Genomic DNA, 20,378 nt, shown 5'->3' with positions numbered 1-20,378 from the left:
ATCATTTGACCTCTGCTCTTTGACATTCACTCACCACCAGTCTCAAACATGTTCATTTTTTCAGTGAGCTAGGAGGATCCAGCAACCAATTACCAGTTGGGACTTATGACGCCAACGATAATAGATGAAGGGTACAGGTAGCTATAATACATACAGTATATGTCATGTTGTAACGAGGAGTAATAATAAGTGCAGTAGAACATACATTACTAAACCAAGACAGTAGGAATAGAAATACGTTTTGTTTACACAGCTGTGGACATAACAGGTATTGCAACATAAGGGTATTGTACATAATACAGCCTAAAGGGGCCCATACACTCGGAGCTGGGAAAAAAGGGCGCATGCCGCTAGTGGACAAAAAGGGCGCCGCCATTCACTCCCATAATAAATAGCGTTTAATGGGCGCCGGGTAGGAAAAAAGGGCGCCGGAGCTAAATAAAGTTTATAAACGGCGCCAGGAGCTAAATAAAGTTTACAAACGGCGCCCGGAGCTGTTTAATGATTTATAACTGAACTTGTGGTGATTTACGTTTATAAAATGCACCCGTGCCGAATAACGTTTATGAAAATACTAAACATATTTATCTTATTTAAATAATTAAAACATTATTTAAAGTTTTATCCCTTACTGTTTGTAAAACATTATTATTCACAAAATAAAGCGATCAGTACGTAACGTAAATTGCAAAATATTTTTTTAATCCACAATTAGTAAAACATAATTATCCACATAATAAAGGGGGGTCTTAGGTTTAGGCACCAACAGGGGGGTCTTAGGTTTAGGCACCAACAGGGGGTCTTAGGTTTAGGCATTAACAGGGGGGTCTTAGGTTTAGGCACCAACAGGGGGGTCTTAGGTTTAGGCATTAACAGGGGGGTCTTAGGTTTAGGCATTAACAGGGGGGTCTTAGGTTTAGGCACCAACAGGGGGGTCTTAGGTTTAGGCACCAACAGGGGGGTCTTAGGTTTAGGCACCAAGACAGGGGTCTAGGGGTTAGGGGTAGGTACAGGGAGGGTTACTTAGGCACCAACAGGGGGGTCTTAGGTTTAGGCACCAACAGGGGGGTCTTAGGTTTAGGCACCAACAGGGGGGTCTTAGGTTTAGGCACCAACAGGGGGGTCTTAGGTTTAGGCACCAACAGGGGGGTCTTAGGTTTAGGCACCAACAGGGGGGTCTTAGGTTTAGGCACCAAGACAGGGGTATAGGGGTTAGGGGTAGGTACAGGGAGGGTTACTTAGGCACCAACAGGGGGGTCTTAGGTTTAGGCACCAACAGGGGGGTCTTAGGTTTAGGCACCAACAGGGGGGTCTTAGGTTTAGGCACCAACAGGGGGGTCTTAGGTTTAGGCACCAACAGGGGGGTCTTAGGTTTAGGCACCAACAGGGGGGTCTTAGGTTTAGGCACCAACAGGGGGGTCTTAGGTTTAGGCACCAACAGGGGGGTCTTAGGTTTAGGCACCAACAGGGGGGTCTAGGGGTTAGGGGTAGGTACAGGGAGGGTTACTTAGGCACCAACAGGGGGGGTCTTAGGTTTAGGCACCAACAGGGGGGTCTTAGGTTTAGGCACCAACAGGGGAGTCTAGGGGTTAGGGATAGGTACAGGTAGGGTTCTGTGTAAGAGTAGGCTTAGGTATAGTTTTAGTAAAATTTTAGTAATAATTACTAATGTATTACAACACTTATTACGAACGTAGTTATATTTATATCATCTTTATAAACAATATTTTCAGATTTTATTATAAGAACAAACCATAAATGACGGTTATTCACAATAATATACAATTATAACAATTAAACATATATTATTGGTTTTTTTATAAACGTAATTATAAGTTTAACTTTTGAAACAGGGAAGATTAACGTTTTCACAATTTCCGATTTCATAAACATTATTTAATGATTTATAATTTTGTTAAACATTATTTGTAAACGAAATATAGCACACTATATTTATAAACCCTATTAATGATTAATTATTATTTAGAGTTTACACCCCGCGCCCTTTTTGTCCAGGCGCCCTTTTTGTACGTACGCCATACACTCAGCCGATTTTCTGGCCGACCGATCGATCCCGATTGATCGATCGATCGCAAATCGGTTGGCCAATCGACCGATCGATGGCCGATTTCGATCGATTTCGATGGATTTCCATCAAACTGGCAGCGTGGAAAATTTAGGTCGATCTGATGGGATTGCTTATCAGTTTGCATTGGCCTTAATGGAAATCTGATGGCAAAAAAATGCCATCAGATCGAATTTCAATAGATTTCAAACTGAAATCTATTGGAATTCTATCCTGGTAAAAAATGTTCTAAAAACGCATCAGATAGATCATCAGATGCATTTCTTATCTATCTGCTGCCAATCTGACGAGTGTATGGGCACCTTTATACTCCAACAGTTTATGTGTATTTACTGCAGTTGAGCAGTCTTACATACAGTTACCACGTAAAGGCAGGGCCGAGCCTGGGCGGGTGCTGTGGGTGCATTGCACCCAGGCGCCTCTATCTGTCAGGCGCCGCCGCTGACCCCCTCTGGCCGCCGCTCCCTTCCTCCCTCTAGCCGCATCCATTGGGTGCAGGGGGGCATGGCGCCCTGGTGACTGACACCCAAGGGGGTGTCGCCACGACGGCCCATGGTGGGGGAAGAGCAGCGCTAGAAGGAGGGGTGGGGACAGCGGCGGGGAGGGGGGACAGATCCCCCCCCCCTCCCTCACCTGGGTCCCCTCCTTCTGCCTCTCTTCCCCGCTGCTGGCCGCCCCGTTCATCTCCCCGCTGTGGGGACCGCCTCCCGGAGGCAGAGCAGGGCTACGGCAAGATGGCTGCCGAAGCCCTGCTCTGGAGACTATTTGTCTCCAGTACGGGGCTTCGGGCGCCATCTTGCCGTAGCCCTGCACTCTGCCTGTCAGCTCGGGAGATCGTCGCTGGAGGATCGTCGGGGAGCAGCTGCACGTCAGAGGCCGGCCAGGTGAGTGAATTTTTTTTTCACAGCACTGCTCCTCACATAGCAATTATTTTCTGGTGATTACCCCTACATTGCTCCCCACATAACGATTATTTTCTGGTGATTGCCCCCACATTGCTCCCCACATAACGATTATTTTTTGGTGATTGCCCCCACATTGCTCCCCACATAACGATTATTTTCTGGTGATTGCCCCCACATTGCTCCCCAAATAACGATTATTTTCTGGTGAATGCTCCCCACAAAACGATTATTTTCTGGTGAATGCCCCCACATTGCGAATTTTTTTCTGGTGATTGCCCCCACATTGCTCCCCACATAACGATTATTTTCTGGTGAATGCTCCCCACATAACGATTATTTTCTGGTGAATGCCCCCACATTGCGATTATTTTCTGGTGATTGCCCCCACATTGCTCCCCACATAACGATTATTTTCTGGTGATTGCCCCCACATTGCTCCCCACATAACGATTATTTTCTGGTGAATGCTCCCCACATAACGATTATTTTCTGGTGAATGCCCCCACATTGCAATTATTTTCTGGTGATTGCCCCCACATTGCTCCCCACATAACGATTATTTTCTGGTGATTGCCTCCACATTGCTCCCCACATAATGATTATTTTCTGGTGATTGCCCCCACATTGCTCCCCACATAACGATTATTTTCTGGTGAATGCCCCCACATTGCGATTATTTTCTGGTGATTACCTCTACATTGCTCCCCACATAACGATTATTTTCTGGTGATTGCCCCCACATTGCTCCCCACATAACGATTATTTTCTGGTGAATGCCCCCACGTTGCGATTATTTTCTGGTGATTGCCCCCACATTGCTCCCCACATAACGATTATTTTCTGGTGATTGCCCCCACATTGCTCCCCACATAACGATTATTTTCTGGTGAATGCCCCCACATTGCGATTATTTTCTGGTGATTGCCCCCACATTGCTCCCCACATAACGATTATTTTCTGGTGATTGCCCCCACATTGCTCCCCACATGATTATTTTCTGGTGATTGCCCCCACATTGCTCCCCACATAACGATTATTTTCTGGTGAATGCTCCCCACATAACGATTATTTTCTGGTGAATGCCCCCACATTGCGATTATTTTCTGGTGATTGCCCCCACATTGCTCCCCACATAAGGATTATTTTCTGGTTATTGCCCCCACATTGCTCCCCACATAACGATTATTTTCTGGTGAATGCCCCCACATTGCGATTATTTTCTGGTGATTACCCCCACATTGCTCCCCACATAACGATTATTTTCTGGTGAATGCCCCCACGTTGCGATTATTTTCTGGTGATTGCCCCCACATTGCTCCCCACATAACGATTATTTTCTGGTGATTGCCCCCACATTGCTCCCCACATAACGATTATTTTCTGGTGAATGCTCCCCACATAAAGATTATTTTCTGGTGAATGCCCCCACATTGCGATTATTTTCTGGTGATTGCCCGCACATTGCTCCCCACATAACGATTATTTTCTGGTGATTGCCCCCACATTGCTCCCCACATAACGATTATTTTCTGGTGAATGCCCCCACATTGCAATTATTTTCTGGTGATTACCCCTACATTGCTCCCCACATAACGATTATTTTCTGGTGATTGTCCCCACATTGCTCCCCACATAACGATTATTTTCTGGCGATTGCCCCCACATTGCTCCCCACATAACGATTATTTTCTGGTGAATGCCCCCACATTGCGATTATTTTCTGGTGATTATCCCTACATTGCTCCCCACATAACGATTATTTTCTGGTGATAGCTCCCCACATAACGATTATTTTCTGGTGATAGCTCCCCACAACGGTTTTCTGGTGAATGCTCCCCACATAACGATTATTTTCTGGTAAATGCTTCCCACATAACGATTATTTTCTGGTGATAGCTCCCCACAACGATTTTCTGGTGAATGCCCCCACATTGCGATTATTTTCTGGTGATTACCCCTACATTGCTCCCCACATAACGATTATTTTCTGGTGATTGCCCCCACATTGCTCCCCACATAACGATTATTTTCTGGTGATTGCCCCCACATTGCTCCCCATATAACGATTATTTTCTGGTGATTGCCCCCACATTGCTCCCCACATAACGATTATTTTCTGGTGAATGCTCCCCACATAACGATTATTTTCTGGTGAATGCCCCCACATTGCGATTATTTTCTGGTGATTGCCCCCACATTGCTCCCCACATAACGATTATTTTCTGGTTATTGCCCCCACATTGCTCCCCACATAACGATTATTTTCTGGTGAATGCCCCCACATTGCGATTATTTTCTGGTGATTACCCCTACATTGCTCCCCACATAACGATTATTTTCTGGTGATAGCTCCCCACATAACGATTATTTTCTGGTGATAGCTCCCCACAACGATTTTCTGGTGAATGCTCCCCACGTAACGATTATTTTCTAGTAAATGCTTCCCACATAACGATTATTGTCTGGTGATAGCTCTCCACATAACGATTATTTTCTGGTGAATGCTCCCCATATAACGATTATTTTCTGGTGAATGCCCCCACATTGCGATTATTTTCTGGTGATTGCTCCCCACATAGCGATTATTTTCTGGTGAATGCTGCCCAAATAATGATTATGGACATGGGTGTGGTTATGTGGTTGGGCGCGGTTAATTTAACCACTCCCATAGGCGCCAGAGAAAATCTTGCATCCAGGTGCCAGGCACCCCAGGCTCACCCCTGCGTAAAGGAATGCAGAATAAGGTGCTACTATTATTATTATTTATTTATAAAGCGCCAACAAATTCCGTGGCGCTATACAATGTAAGAAAACAAACTAGGGATACATAATGATACAGACAATGATATACAGTACATCAAATATGGACACTAGTACAAAATACAGAACAGATGATTACAATAGCAAATTTAACATGATGACTAAGATGTATAAATGTCTAACAGAGTGCAAGCAATTCAATTAATAACATTCCATTACACAAAAGGGTGAGAGCCCTGCCCTTCCGAGCTTACAATCTGAAGGAATGGGGTGGAAACAAGAGGTGGGGGAAGTATATAGTATATGTACAGGCAGTGCGTAATTAGGTTATTTAGTAAGGAGTAAATGTAGATGCGAGGTTGAAGGGTGCATGGCCTAAGCTAGAGAATATGCTTGTCGGAAAAGGTGGGTTTTGAGGGAACGTTTAAAGATTTCAAAGGTGGGAGAGTGGCGGATGTTCTGTGGAAGGGCATTCCAGAGGAGGGGTGAGGCACGTGAGAAGTCTTGTACATGTGAATGTGAGGAGGTAATTGTAGAAGAGGATAAAAGAAGCTTGTGTGCGGATCTGAGATTGCAGATGGGTTGGTATCTGGAGACTAGTGAGGAGATGTACAGGGGAGAGATTGTGGAGAGCTTTTTAGGTTAGGGTTAAGAGTTTGAACTGGATCCTCTGGTTAATTGGTAGCCATTGAAGAGCTTGACAGAGAGGAGTAGCAGAGGAAGAGCAAGAGGATAGATGAATGAGTCGAGCAGCAGAGTTCAGCACAGAATTGAGCGGTGTTGGTCGGTTAGTTGGAAGTTCACCAAGCAATATATTGCAATAGTCCAAACGAGATATAATAAGAGCTAACATGTACTAACATTTTGGTTGTGTCATGAGAGAGAAAAGGTCGGATGCGTGCTATGTTTTTGAGTTGGAGATGACAGGAGCTGATTAGGGAGATAATGTGAGAAATAAATGAGAGAGAATAATCAAATATTACCCCTAAGCACCGTGCTTTGAGAACTAAAGTTATATACGTGTTATTAACATTTATTGTAATATCAGGCAAAGAGGTGGACAGAGAGGGTGGAAAGACTAATAGTTCAATTTTATTCATATTAAGTTTTAAGAAGCGAGAGGACATGAAAGAGGATATAGCGGATAGGCAGTTGGGAACCCGAGTGAGGAGGGAGTTAAGGTCTGGGGCCGAGAGGTACAGTTGTGTATCATCTGCATATAGGTGGTATTGAAACCAAATGAGTTGATTAAGTTACCAAGACCGTGTATGTAGATGGAAAAGAGGAGGGGACCGAGGACAGTGCCTTGAGGTACCCCTGCAGACAGAGGATGTGAAGAGGAGGCCTGATCTGAATAAGAAACAGTGAAAGACCTTCCAGAGAGGTAGGAAGATATCCAGGAGAGAGAGAGGTCCTTTTTTCCTATAGATGAAAGGATCTGTAGGAGTAGAGTGTGGTCGACAGTGTCAAATGCTGATGACAGATCTAGAAGGATTAGTATGGAATAATAGCCTTTGGATTTAGCTGTGAGGAGATCATTGGCTACTTTGGTGAGGGCTGTTTCTGTGGAGTGGTTTGCCCGGAAGCCAGACTGGAACTGATCAAGCAAGGAATTTGCAGATAAATTCTGACTAAGTTCAAGTAATTTAGATGCAAATGGGAGAAGTGACACTGGGTGGTAGTTGGCAAATTCTGTGCGGTCTAGAGATGGTTTTTTAAGTAGTGGTGTTACAACAGCCTTCTTGAGTGAGGATGGAAAAATTCCAGTGGAGAAGGATAGGTTAAACAGCAATGTTAGGGCAGGGATGAGGGATGCGGATACCTGTGGAATGAGATGTGATGGGATAGGATCCAAAGAACAGGTGGTTAGATGGGATTTGGAGATAAGAGAGGAGAGAGAATGTTCGGAGAGTGGAGAGAAACTGGAAAGAGAGCAATCAACAAGAGGAGTGGAGATGGAGTTTGATGTCTGCATGGAAAACACACTACGGATTTTGGCAATTTTATCTGTAAAGTATGTTGCAAATTCTTCAGCAGACAAGCATGAAGAAGGAGGAGGAGGGGGTGGACGGAGAAGGGAGTTGAAAGTGCTGAACAGGCACTTTGGATTGTGCGAGTGGGAGGATATGAGGGAGGAAAAGTATGATTGTTTTGCAGAAGAGAGCGATTCTAAACTTGTTCAAGGCTTTTTCTGTATGAAATGAAATCCTCATTAGCATTGTTTTTTCTCCAACGCCGTTCAGCTACCCTAGAGCACCCATTTAGCTGTTTAGTAGCTTTGGTCATATATCCTACTATTTGCCATATATCCTACTACAATGAAAATGTGTTTAGCCATGCATTATGAACATGCGCACTTTTAAGACAGTACCCATATAAAAATAACAAACATTTTCCCCTTCTATCTGCTGTGGCTCAGGGAAGAATCATATTAATTTTCCAAACAGCTTTTGGAACACTTTATGGTGTGTAAGAGACCTAAATACCACTGTGAAGCCTCAAATCAGTGTCATAGCACTTAAAGGACAACTGAATCGAGAGGGATATGGAGGCTGCCATATATCCTGCTGATCCTCTGCCTCTAATACTTTTAGCCATAGACCCTGAACAAGTATATGCATATCAGCTGTTTCTGACATTATTGTCAGATTTGACAAGATTAGCTGCGTGCTTTTTCCTGGTGTTATTCAGACACTACTGCAGCCAAATAGATTAGTAGGACTTCCAGGCAGCTGGTATTGTTTAAAAGAAAATGAATATGGCAGTCTCCATATTCTTCTCACTTCAGCTGTCCTCTAAGAAGAGAAGATTAAAGCAGAGTTTGAACTGCTAAAAGTGTGTGTTCTGCCCTGTTCTGGGCTCTGGCTTCTACTATGTGACGTGTAAAATCCCCCCCCCCCCACACACACACACACACTTACACTTATACATAAGTATAGCGATGGCAATTTGCCGATTTGAACATGCAAAGATACACCAGGAGAAGTGATGGCACGCCAAGCTCTGCTCTCCTCACAAAGGCATTATGTAACGGTGCTCATATGAGATCCCAGGTAGAGCTAGACAGGAGTACATTTGATCTGCTGCATTCAGAAGTTGTTCAGACTGGAACTGGAATTGATACAGGTTCAGAGAGCAAAAGGAAGAGCACGTGTACAATGCTTTGTGTACAACAGTGCCCTAAAAATGTAATACACAATAATGCTATTGTGATTTAACCTGGACACACTGAAATTAGTATCATTCTACACCTGTGGCTGGAATTACTCTTTAAATTTTGCTTAGACAAACCTAACAGTTCTATAAATATTACCATATGAAATACTAGCTGATGGCCTGGCGTTGCCCGGGTATGTATTTGGCTGTTGTTGGCTTAGCCCACTCTTTCTAACCCTTAGGGCCCATTTCCACTATCGTGAATTCGCATGCGTTTTTTGCATGCAAATTCGCATAGCAATACAAGTGAATGGGACTGTTTCCACTTGTCAGGATTCCTTTGTGTTTTTCTGTGCAGAAAAAATTCACACAGCAGAGCCATCAGAATTCGCATACCGCTATGCGAATCGCATACAATGTATTTAATAGGAAATTCGCATGCGGTTTGGGTATGCGAATTTTCATGCGAATTCGCATAGAAACAATGGAAAATCACACCAGCACTGTCATGGTTAAATTTGCATACATCGTCATCCATGTGAATTCGCATGAAAATTCGCATAGACCCGCATGCGAAATTCGCATCCGCATGCGATTTTTTCCCGCAACGATTCCCACCGCACAAGTGGAAATGCAGCCTTGCACACAATTACTCAATGACCTAGTTTGTGAGCTTTGTGGTCTTTGGCATCAATCATTTGCATTGAAATGAAACAAATCTGATTGGCTGTCTGAACCCTCTTTTCTAAATTCAAACCCCAGTCACCCAATGGCCAACTGTACCAGGTATTAGGCTTGTGAAATTAACAGTGCAAAAATGGCAGCAATTAAATATTCCCCTTGAAAATCAATAGGTGAATTTTGCTTGGCTTTTGTAGACTCCACCCACTTTGCTGAATATTAATCCCAGTCACCCTGTGACCAACTGTGCAAAGTTTGAGGATCCTACCATTAACAGTGTAAGAATAGCTGCAGTTTACATTTTCCCAGTGAAATTTGTATTTGTCTCTGCCCACTTTATGGGGATATATAGGATCCTATATGTTATTCCAGATAATGTATTATGTGTGTGCCAAATTTCATTAGAATCCATTCAGCCATTGTTGCGTGAGAAACAAACATCCAAACTTTCGCATTTATAATATTAGTGAGATAAATATTCATTAAGAAGTACAAAATCCTATTTAATTCAAATGCTCATCATATGCCCCTAGTCACAGAAAAAAGATTTAAATTAAATAAAATAAAAAAAAAAAAATTAAATAGTTATTGGATATCAGCCAGCAAAATATCACTCTCAGTTGTATGAAAAATACACTTACATTTAATGTCAGGTGGGTGTGTCAAATTTTGCTGCAGTCATGTGACTATCTGAATGCCTTCTCCTCTACGTTGGCAAGTACTCACGCAGGGACAGTGGCGCTAATGCACAGATGATCTCTAATAAATACATTAAAGGTGCTCTGTTGCCATACTTGGGGAAAAAAAATTAGTTGAGTTCCCCATCAAAGTCAGACATTTATAGCTGGCAGCAGGTTGAAATGGAAAGAATCTCCTGTGCAGCGCTGATTTATGTCATAGGCAGATTTTTTTTTTTATTATTTTTTTTTATGAAAGTGAAATTTCACTGTGAAAAGTCTTAAAATGCTGCCCCTCCAGAGTAACCATGTCAGTGCAATGAAGAAATCAGCTCATTGTGTTTCCAACTGACTCTGATGGATCTAATGTGTTCATCGCGCATAGTTCTAGCAGGATGTTATAAGAAAGTTCCCTATGTAAGTAAAATAAACATTTTAAAAATCTCCCGTAAGAGATTGTGCAATGATTATTAAAATGTGTGTTAAAATCAATATAAAACGTTTTATGTATTGCTGCTGGTATGCCGTTAACGGCATACCAGCAATACATATATTTGATTGAACTGAAAGGTTCAAGCAGCTACACCTAGTTTTAGGGCTTATTTGCACTGGGATGCTGCATCCATCTCTAAAATTAGATGCTGCACCCGTACTGTTGCGAAGACGCAACCAAATTGCTAAAGTCATGCCAGGCAAGGCTACACGGATTTGGATGCATACTGCAGTAAACTGCAGCATACTGTCCGAATTGCACCGGCATGTGATTCGGACGACAATCCTATTGACAGAATAGGCAATGTTTCCCGATGTGACTTGGATGTGAGAAATAATGCGGCTTCTGCAGTAGTGGAAATGAGCCCACAACAGGTACAGTATGTTGCTCTATATTGAACTGCTGCATGTAGATGAACTGCCCAATGGATAACTTGTGCGATGGTGTGCATGGTACATAAAAAAATCTTAATGTTATGAAAACAACATGCACTTTATAATGTCTCTTGCATTATGCCCAGGTTGTAGCGCAGGCATTACATAACACACATAGGGCTTGATTTACTAAGAGGTGCTAACCTACTTAGCACATCTAAAGTCTTAAGGCGCGCTAACCAGGGTGCTAAGTAGGTTAGCACCGGATTTCTCAATCAGATCGTGCGCAAAGTTTTACGCGCGCAAAGTTCTATGCGTGCGCTAAGTCCCATAGGCTTTAATGGGCACTTCGCGCGGAGCGCCCTGCGCTCCGTGCAGTGCGCGCGCAAAACTTTACGCGCGGTACTTTGCGCACGATCACTACTTCTCACATTTCAACTGAGTTTAGACGTGCTAAGGGCCAGTGCTAAAGTTAGCACCGTTTTGTAAATCAAGCCCATAGTGTGAACCTAGCGCTAAGGAGCACTGACCTTGCATGCTCTTAAAGGGGCAGCATGGTGAAAAAGTGTAAAATTTAAAGTACATGTAAACATATACAAATAAGAAGTACATTTTTCCCAGAGTAAAATTAGACAAATTACTTTTTTACTATGTTGCTGTCACTTACAGTAGGTAGTAGAAATCTGTCATTACTGACAGGTTTTGGTCTAGCCCATCTCCTCATTGAGGATTTTCAGCTTGGCCTTTATTCTTTATAAAGACCTTCCCTAAAAAGGATTTATACAAAGATGCTGGCCAGCCTCACCGGCTCGCTGCACAGTTTTCTGGCAGTTGGATGGAGCAACCGTCATTTACTAAATGCTTTTGAAAATAAAGTAAATCTTGAGAACCCCCATGAGGAGATAAGCTGGTCTAAAACCTGTCGGTTCTGTCAGATTTCTACAACCCACTTTAAGTGACAGCAACATAGTAGAAAAGTAATTTATGTCTCATTTTACTCTGGGCAAAAAATTTACTTCTTATTTGTCTATGTTTACATGTACTTTTAACTTTACACTTTTTCCCCATAGTGCCCCTTTAAAGTGGAATTCAGCTAGTGATGATGAAACCTCTCTACTTTAATTCTCGTTGAAGAAAATTCATAGACAAGTATGTGATCAATTAATAAATGGCTGAATAATGTGCGTTACATTTGCTTTGCTTGAGACACCATAAAGTTGGAGCTTTTATATTTTGTGATAGGCTGCAGAATCTCTGTTTAGTCTAGTTCACAGAAAACTGCTGCCTGTGTCCAGATACTGCTGCCTGTGTCCAGATACTGCTGCCTGTGTCCAGATACTGCTGCCTGTGTCCAGATACTGCTGCCTGTTTCCAGATTTAAATACCCTTTTCTGTTTATTCTATCATTGCAGCGGACCTGGCAGACCCATGCAAGTTCATGGCATGTGATGAGTCTTCAGAGTGTTCAGTAAATTCAGTAACCAAAGACGCAACCTGTGTATGCAAGGCTGGCTACCAAAGTGTAGGTGGACAACCATGCCAAAGCATTTGTGACCTGGAACCAAACTACTGCTCTGAAGGTGAAATTTGTGAGATTGTAGTGGGAGAAGGAGCAGTTTGCAGGTAACAATAGTTATCTTCTGTATTATGAGATCAGCTCTGCATTTTGTGATGTGTGCTAGAATAAAATTAGAAGTCACAGTATAGTCTGTGGTGAAAGTAGCACTGTAATACAAATGCTGTTCTTAGCAACACAATAAAACATGTTTACAGAGCAAACAATATGTCATCTACACAGTGTAGGACATCTATCTGTGCACTACTAAACCTTGTGCTGTTAATGGTTCTTGTAGGGTGCTTATTCTTTATGGTGAGCACAATTCCATGACCAAAACGTGAACATATTGCCAGATTCAAAAATCAGGTGTACCTGAAAAAAACCAACTATTTTTGCCAAGATCACATGTCTGGGGGCAGGGGAGTATGTAGATTTGAAGGGGCGCATTACTATTAGCTTAGTTACCTCTGCAGGCAGGACACAAAAGTCTCCACCAATGCCTATGCACTGCAGGGCCAGCAGCCGATCCAGAAGGTGAAAGGTGCCTTTCAACGTAGCTACCAGGGTGACGGAATGAGAGCACAACATCTGGGGGGGGAAGGGTGTCTTGGAGTCCATAAGATGCAATTGCAGTACAGACCAATTTTAGAATATTTAGATTTAGAATAGAATTTTATAGCCTGGACATCTTATAGTCTGAAAAATACAGTAGTTATTTGGGGGACATGTACTGTATATACTCGCATATAAGCCTATTTTTTCAGCACACAAAAGGTGCTGAAAAGTTACCCCCTTCGGCTTATATGCGAGTCAGTGGAGCAGAACAGATAGAGGAGCAGGTTTTGTTACTGGCAGAGGAGTGTAAGGATTGTGCACTAGTGATCCTGCTCTTGCCAGCTGGCTCCTTGCTGTGTCCATGCCCCGCATCCCCTGCAGAGTGCACTGCTCAAGACTACCTGTGTCCCCTGGCTTGTGGAGTGGAGCATGCAAGCAACGTGTCAGCTGTGCAATAATCGGGGATTCCTCCTGTGTGGCAATCACTGTCTATGATGCCATCTAGTGGCATCTTGAGACACAGCTTTATCATCCTTGTGGCACATCTGGCTATGGGGAGGGGGGCTGACTTGTACTGGGGGCACATCTAGCTACTGTGGAGTGAGCTATACTGTGGAGGAGGCTTATAACCAAGACAATAACTTTTTCCTGGTTTCTGAGGGAAAAGTGGGTACATCGGCTTATACGTGGGTCGGCTTATATGGGAGTATATACGGTATACACTGATCTATAGCCATGTTTATTTCTTTCATACTTCACTTCAACTTGGACACAAGATGAGACTACACCCAAAAAGATTGTTTTGCTTACAGTAGAAAGAATCCAGAAAGATTGTTATGAACTGCTGCTCAATGCACCAAGCCAGTGCACTGTAACGTCTGCAGGCATGCCTCAAGAAAAAAAATAGCTAACAAAAGTAAAAATTGATACAGCCATACTGTTCATTTTCAAGGTTTCCAATATTGTTCTTTGAACAATATCAGCAAAAATAGTTCTCCCTTCATCAGCTGGTTGTTGAAGAAGTTTCCAGGGTACTGTGCTTGTTTATAAATATATTCATAAGTGCATAATGCAAAGTGTATGAGTCTTTACAAATTCATAATAAATATGTTACTTAGGTACTTAAGGTGCGTACAGATAATATTTGGGCAAAATTTGTGTCGCCCATAGGATTTAACTTGATCCCACAAATGACATTGTGGTGCTCCAAAGCTGTACAGATGCATCAGTAGGCTAAAGCTGAGAAAGGCGTCTCTGTCTCTACAGGGTGGGGGATAGAGGAGGGACAGTGGCACTGCTTCTGTGGTGTAGCTGGCATGCTGGATGATAAAGTGAACTTCACAAACCCCTGGGGAACACCTGTACAAATGCTTGATCCTCGCTTGAGAACACTCTAGCATGATTATAAGGCCTTAGTAATGAAGGCTTAATTAATTTGCGGTATGCCATTGTCAGTAAAACTGTTGTAAGGAGGAAGAGAACTTAGAACTAATATTACAGTTACCAGAAGATACAGAGAACTATGGCCAATGTGAAATTAAGGAAATTATTCTAGAGCAATGAAACGTCTATGCTTTTTCACATATTCAACCCAAAGTTTAACACACTTGCCACATCACTTCTCAAGTTTTTTTTTAATCCTTCTTAAAAGATATTCTGATGTTTGGTCACTGAAGTTGTGTCCTGCTACTGCTATCAACCCCAAGTCATTCTAAATATCCTCCCTTTCAAAACCTTTTAAGGCTTGGAAGTAGAAAATGGCTCTGGTTAGGATGGTAGATTATTTATGAACGCAAACCTTGAGCTCTTTAAAACATCTATCATCATGCTGAACTTCTGATGATTAGAAGCATTGTCATGGAAAAAGAGAACACAATTCTGCAGCAACCATTGCCATTTTTACTTTGTACACCTCTATTGGCATGGGGAGTTAGTGTATTCTGCATTAGCAGTTTTGCCGTTTGGAAGATAGTCATAAAAATACTTCCCTGATTCCAAAGTGATGTTGCTATATCCTTTTCTGTTGACCTTTGTGACTTTAATTTCCTTGACCGTAGAGAACCTTGGTGCTGCTACTGCAAAGACTGCTGTTCAGCTTGATCATAGAGGCATAACTATACTTGGACGAGCCATTACAAACAATTATCACTACATCACTTGAAATGCAGCAAAACCATCTTAGAAGATTGTACTCAATTTTCTTGGTTGTTGACATTTAAACATTTTAGTAAGCACTTAGCTGACAGCTACAGCATAACCTACTGTTCATGAATTATAAGCTGAGCCCTTTATGTTCCCCGATACCTACCAAAAAATCTAAGATCAACAATTTCCAGAGATGACTGCTGAAGGCTTGCAAGATGTTGCTTCATCTCCGGTTTCAAAATCTTCATGCTGAAAGTTGGTTCACTGCTTCTTCACAGATAAGCATGATGGGCAATTGCCACTCAGTGTTTGCAATGTACACCCATGGGTCACTCTTGGTGTATTCCCCTGCAGGAAAAGGAACTTTATGATGACCCAGAGTTTCAATACCTGAACAGTCCAGATTTTATTGACAGGATTCTGCACATGATCTGAACAAAATAAAAAGCAGTGCTACAACAATAATTAGGCTTCAGTTTTAGTAAATAGATTGGGCCAAGACAACTTCATCATCCTCTCCTAGGTAAAATTATCCATATAATTCATATTGTTCCTTTTTTGTGGCACAGTAAAACAAAGAATCACAAAACCCGCCATGGAGATCTGCATCATGTTTTGGTATAAATTCAGCATTTTTTCAACTTTATCAAGGTGTTGAAAGTCCTGATCATGGGAAATAAGCAGACTTGGCAGTGAGTTCCTGTTTGGATCTATCCTGCACAGCTTTAGTGAAGCACACATAGCAGTTGGAGGGTTATTTTGCCAATGCAACAAGCACTTGGCTGCTCTTTTAGGTGTCATCTGGGTTGAGCTAATGACTGGGCTTATTTTTACTCTGACCCCAACTGACTGTCTAATTTGCTGTCTACAATATGAATAATACGATCAATTTAAAACACCGTTTGCTCCCTGCTAAATATACATAACCGTGCTAACATGCAACAAATACATTTGTATTTTTGCACAGAATGTAATTCTTCTTTAACTAGATAGATACACTCCTCTCCACCTGTTCACTGCATGGCTTTCCATTGCCAGGAGATTCTTGATTATTCTGTAGAATGTAATATAGTAATAATAAACTGTAGTGGTTACCTTATCATTAAATCGTGCTGAGCAATGTGTTCGCTTTTCCCCGTTCAAACAGCTCACAGTTCTTACTGTAAAATATTCAGCAGATTTACTAGTGTTTTGAGACCACAGTTCCAGCGAGCTAAGCCATGTTTACAATCAAGAGCTATTATGCGGATAACTGCTGAGCCAGTCATTGCAGAGCATGAAACTTGGACAGTTAGGAGGCCAACTGTTTACTCTGAAAAACTGTATTGACATCGGTAAAATGATAGCTCCTAGGGAAGTGTATTGTTCAGTCAATAACTAGGAGAAATGGAATGGTAAATTCAGGAACTTTACTTTCTGTCTTATAATCTTGCACAACGTCCCCTGGCCACATGCTGCACGTTGACCATTTAACCTGAAGTCACAATCATTATGTAAGAAAGTAGAGGGCCTGATGTATTAAGGGCTCTATGAGACAGGAGTCTGAATTGCACTCTTGTCTGGTAGTTCAGCCTTCCATCTGCTGACCATCAAGCACCTTCCAGCTGCAATTTAATATAACTGAATTATTATTATTATTATTTTTTATTTATATAGTGCCAACATATTCCGCAGCGCTTTACAAAGCACAATAAGACGACAAGGGGCACATAGGTGCACTAACAAAATGTACAACAGAGTTCCAAGCAGCACAAATATTGTGACAAAAACAGTAAAGATTAGGAGGAGGACTCTGCCCTTGCGAGCTTACAATCTAATGGGTAGTGGGACACACACTAGGTAAGGGGGTGGAGGATGGATGAGGCAGTGACCCTTTGCCTCTGATCACATTGTGTCAGATAAGTAAATAAAGGCTATAGAATATTATAACCTTGTCTGAAAAGGTGTGTTTTAAGAGTGTGTTTGAAGATATCCAGGTTTGGAGCACGACGTACAGGCTGTGGAAGAGAGTTCCAGATAAGGGATGATGCTCGTGTAAAGTCTTGGATGCGAGCATGAGAGGAGGTGATCAGCTTAGAGGCCAGGAGAATTTCTTGGGAGGAGCGGAGGTTGCGGGAGGGACAATATCTTGAGATTAGTGATGAGATATATGGAGGGCACAACTCATGGAGGGCTTTGTATGTTAGAGTCAGGAGTTTGAACTGGATCCTCTGCGTAATGGGTAACCAGTGGAGAGAACAGCCCAGTGGGGCTGCATCGGAAGAGCGTGAGGAGAGGTGAATGAGGCGGGCCTCTGAATTTAGAAGGGATTGGAATGACAGCATTTGTAATCCTACAGGTGTCAGTGTTTGATGGCTGGTGTGGTTACCCAGCAAAAGTATTCATTCCCCATCATGTTGCATCCAAATGGGGTCACGCTCAGATGTGACATAATGCAACACACAAATCTCCTTTGTCTGTGCCCAGCCAGGTGACAGGCAGTGGATTCTCCGCCTTCATCCTTATGTCATATCGGGCCATAGTGAGTATTGATGCATGGTAGAGATGGCTCGAACCTCGAGTTCGCGAACCTCGAACGCGAACTTCCGTAAAAGTTCGGTTCACGCGAACTTTTCGAACCGCAATAGACTTCAATGGGGATGCGAACTTTGAAAACTAGAAACATTTATGCTGGCCACAAAAGTGATGGAAAATATGTTTCAAGGGGTCTAACATCTGAGTTTTTTCATGGATGAGTGGGATACATGCCAAAAGTCCCGGGGAAAAATCTGGATTTGATGCAAAGCAGCATTTTAAGGGCAGAAATCAGATTGCATGCTAAATTGGAGGTCTACAGTGCTTTAAAACATCTTGCAGCTGTCACACACATAGGTACCATGAACATGTGCAGTGACACTGCGTGCGGTCACGTAGGTAGGTAGGTGCACTGAACAACAGGTGGGTATGCAATGATTGGTATTACAAATGTGCAGCTGTCACACACACACACGCACAGGTACTGTGAACAGGTGCAGTGACACTGCGTGCAGTCACATAGGTAGGTAGGTGCACTAAACAACAGGTGGGTATGCAGTGATTGGTATTGCAAATGTGCAGCTGTCACACACACACACACACACACACACACACAGGTACCGCGAACAGGTGCAGTGACACTGCGTGCGGTCACATAGGTAAGTAGGTAGGTGCACTGAACAACAACAGGTGGGTATGCAGTGGTTGGTATTACAAATGTGCAACTGTCACACACACACACACACACACACACACACACACACACACACACACAGTGAACAGGTGCAGTGACACTGCATGCGGTCACATAGGTAGGTAGGTAGGTAGGTGCACTGAACAACAACAAGTGGGTATGCAGTTATTGGTATTACAAATGTGCAGCTGCCTGTCACACACACAGGTTGTCACTGAATGTGCTGGGCCTGGCAGTGTCACAGAAGGAATTACCAAGGCTGTATATGCAACACAAGTGTCTGTCTGTGCGACACACCCACAAAACAAAAATAGATCACAAGAACAACATTAGCTCTCCAAAGAGCTGTTGAGGATGAGGAGTGCTTTTTAGCAATAAGATCAGCAAGAAGGAGCAAGCTAACAAGCCTAACACAAGAGTCTAACTAAGCTTTCCCTATGTCAGCAGCAGCAAGGTTCTCTCCCTTCTCTAATTACTGCAGCCACACAAGTGAGTGGAATAGCTGACGCTGCCTGCGTTTTATAATCATTATTATTATAAGGGGGGGTGGGGCTCCAGAAGGGAGTGTGCCTGCTGACTGTGATGTAGAGGGTCAAAGTTGACCCTAATGATGTAGTATAGGGGGCGGGTCGAACCGCTATAAAGTTTGCGTTCGATCACGAACGCGAACCACCGAAGTTAAGCGAATAAGTTTGCGGGCGAACCGTTCGGGCCATCTCTAATGCACGGAAGTGAAATTATGATCAAATGACCATTGTTGCATGCAGCATCCACAGTGAATGTTTTCTGAATAAAGAAAAGATAGCCTGTGTTTAAAAAGAACCCAAGCCAGACATAAAATAAATTTAAAAAAGCATACTACCTGATCCAGGAGGGTGGCCGGGTCAGATAGTGTCCATTACCACCTATCCCCATCGCTCCTATCTCCTGCAATGCTTTAGTTTAGTTTTTGCGGTCACAACGCTTGAGAAGCAGCTCTGTGCTCTCCTCTGTTAATACAGAGCGCTGAATGGTATGCAGGGGGTGGGGAGAAAGTAGAGGAGAGCAAGTGAGAGGCTCTTAGAGGCGGGGAAGCGGCGTTACGCAGGAGTTCTTCTCCTGCTATGCTACTCTGTCAACTCAATGTCGCCAGATGCAGGGGGGCTAGCGCAGCACGGGCGGAGGAGGAGCTTTCAGTGGCTTGGAGGGCACACAGAGGCATGTCCTTTAGATGGGAACATGCCTCTGTGTTCCTTTTTTATATAAAAAAAAAAGGGCTTGGGTACAATTTAATAAAAAGTAAAAAAAAAGGATTCACTACAGGTGTATGCAATTGGCGGCAATACCGCAACGGCTTATTTAAACAATACCCACTATCTTTCAATTTGACCCATGTGAAGGCATTGTTTACCACGTTTACCACGTACAGGTTGTGCATTATGTTATTTTGCTGGTTAGTCCAGATGAACAGAAAAAAACTTTTGGGTGGCCATACAATATTGATTGTACAGAATTACCAAATATATGTAGTATAAGGGACAACAGTTTGAAAACACTTAAAAAAGATTGTTTGTTAAACTCTTATACTACAAGAAAGTGGTAAAATTGAACAACCAAGATTGTAAAAAATATCCGATGTAAGGTAAGGTTGATTGCTTTAAAGAGAATCTGTATTGTTAAAATCACACAAAAGTAAACATACCAGTGTGTTAGGGGACATCTCCTATTACCCTCTGTCACAATTTCGCCGCTCCCCACCGCATTAAAAGTAGTCAAAAACAGTTTTAAAAAGTTTGTTTAT

The 20,378-nt window shown here is 42.7% G+C and overlaps 1 protein-coding gene and 1 long non-coding RNA gene across 3 annotated transcripts in view; one reads left to right on the top strand and one right to left on the bottom strand.

Annotated features, from left to right (window-relative positions):
* LOC137571828 (uncharacterized) overlaps nucleotides 1–16,643 on the bottom strand; it is a 65,294-nt gene extending 48,651 nt beyond the window's left edge. Inside the window, exons 1-2 of the long non-coding RNA XR_011031446.1 lie at nucleotides 16,486–16,643; nucleotides 15,554–15,738 (exon numbers count right to left, since the gene is read on the bottom strand). This is a non-coding gene — a long non-coding RNA (uncharacterized lncRNA). The remainder of the gene's footprint in view (nucleotides 1–15,553; nucleotides 15,739–16,485) is intronic.
* Nucleotides 1–20,378, top strand: part of IMPG1 (interphotoreceptor matrix proteoglycan 1) — a 538,528-nt gene that overhangs the window by 451,559 nt on the left and 66,591 nt on the right. For both annotated transcript variants that reach the window (XM_068281513.1, XM_068281514.1), the window contains exon 15: nucleotides 12,545–12,755. In XM_068281513.1, coding sequence (XP_068137614.1) covers nucleotides 12,545–12,755 — 211 coding nt within the window. The remainder of the gene's footprint in view (nucleotides 1–12,544; nucleotides 12,756–20,378) is intronic.

Source organism: Hyperolius riggenbachi, chromosome 4 (genome assembly GCF_040937935.1).
Source record: "Hyperolius riggenbachi isolate aHypRig1 chromosome 4, aHypRig1.pri, whole genome shotgun sequence".
NCBI lineage: Eukaryota > Metazoa > Chordata > Amphibia > Anura > Hyperoliidae > Hyperolius > Hyperolius riggenbachi.
This window is presented reverse-complemented; position numbering and strand designations above follow the sequence as displayed.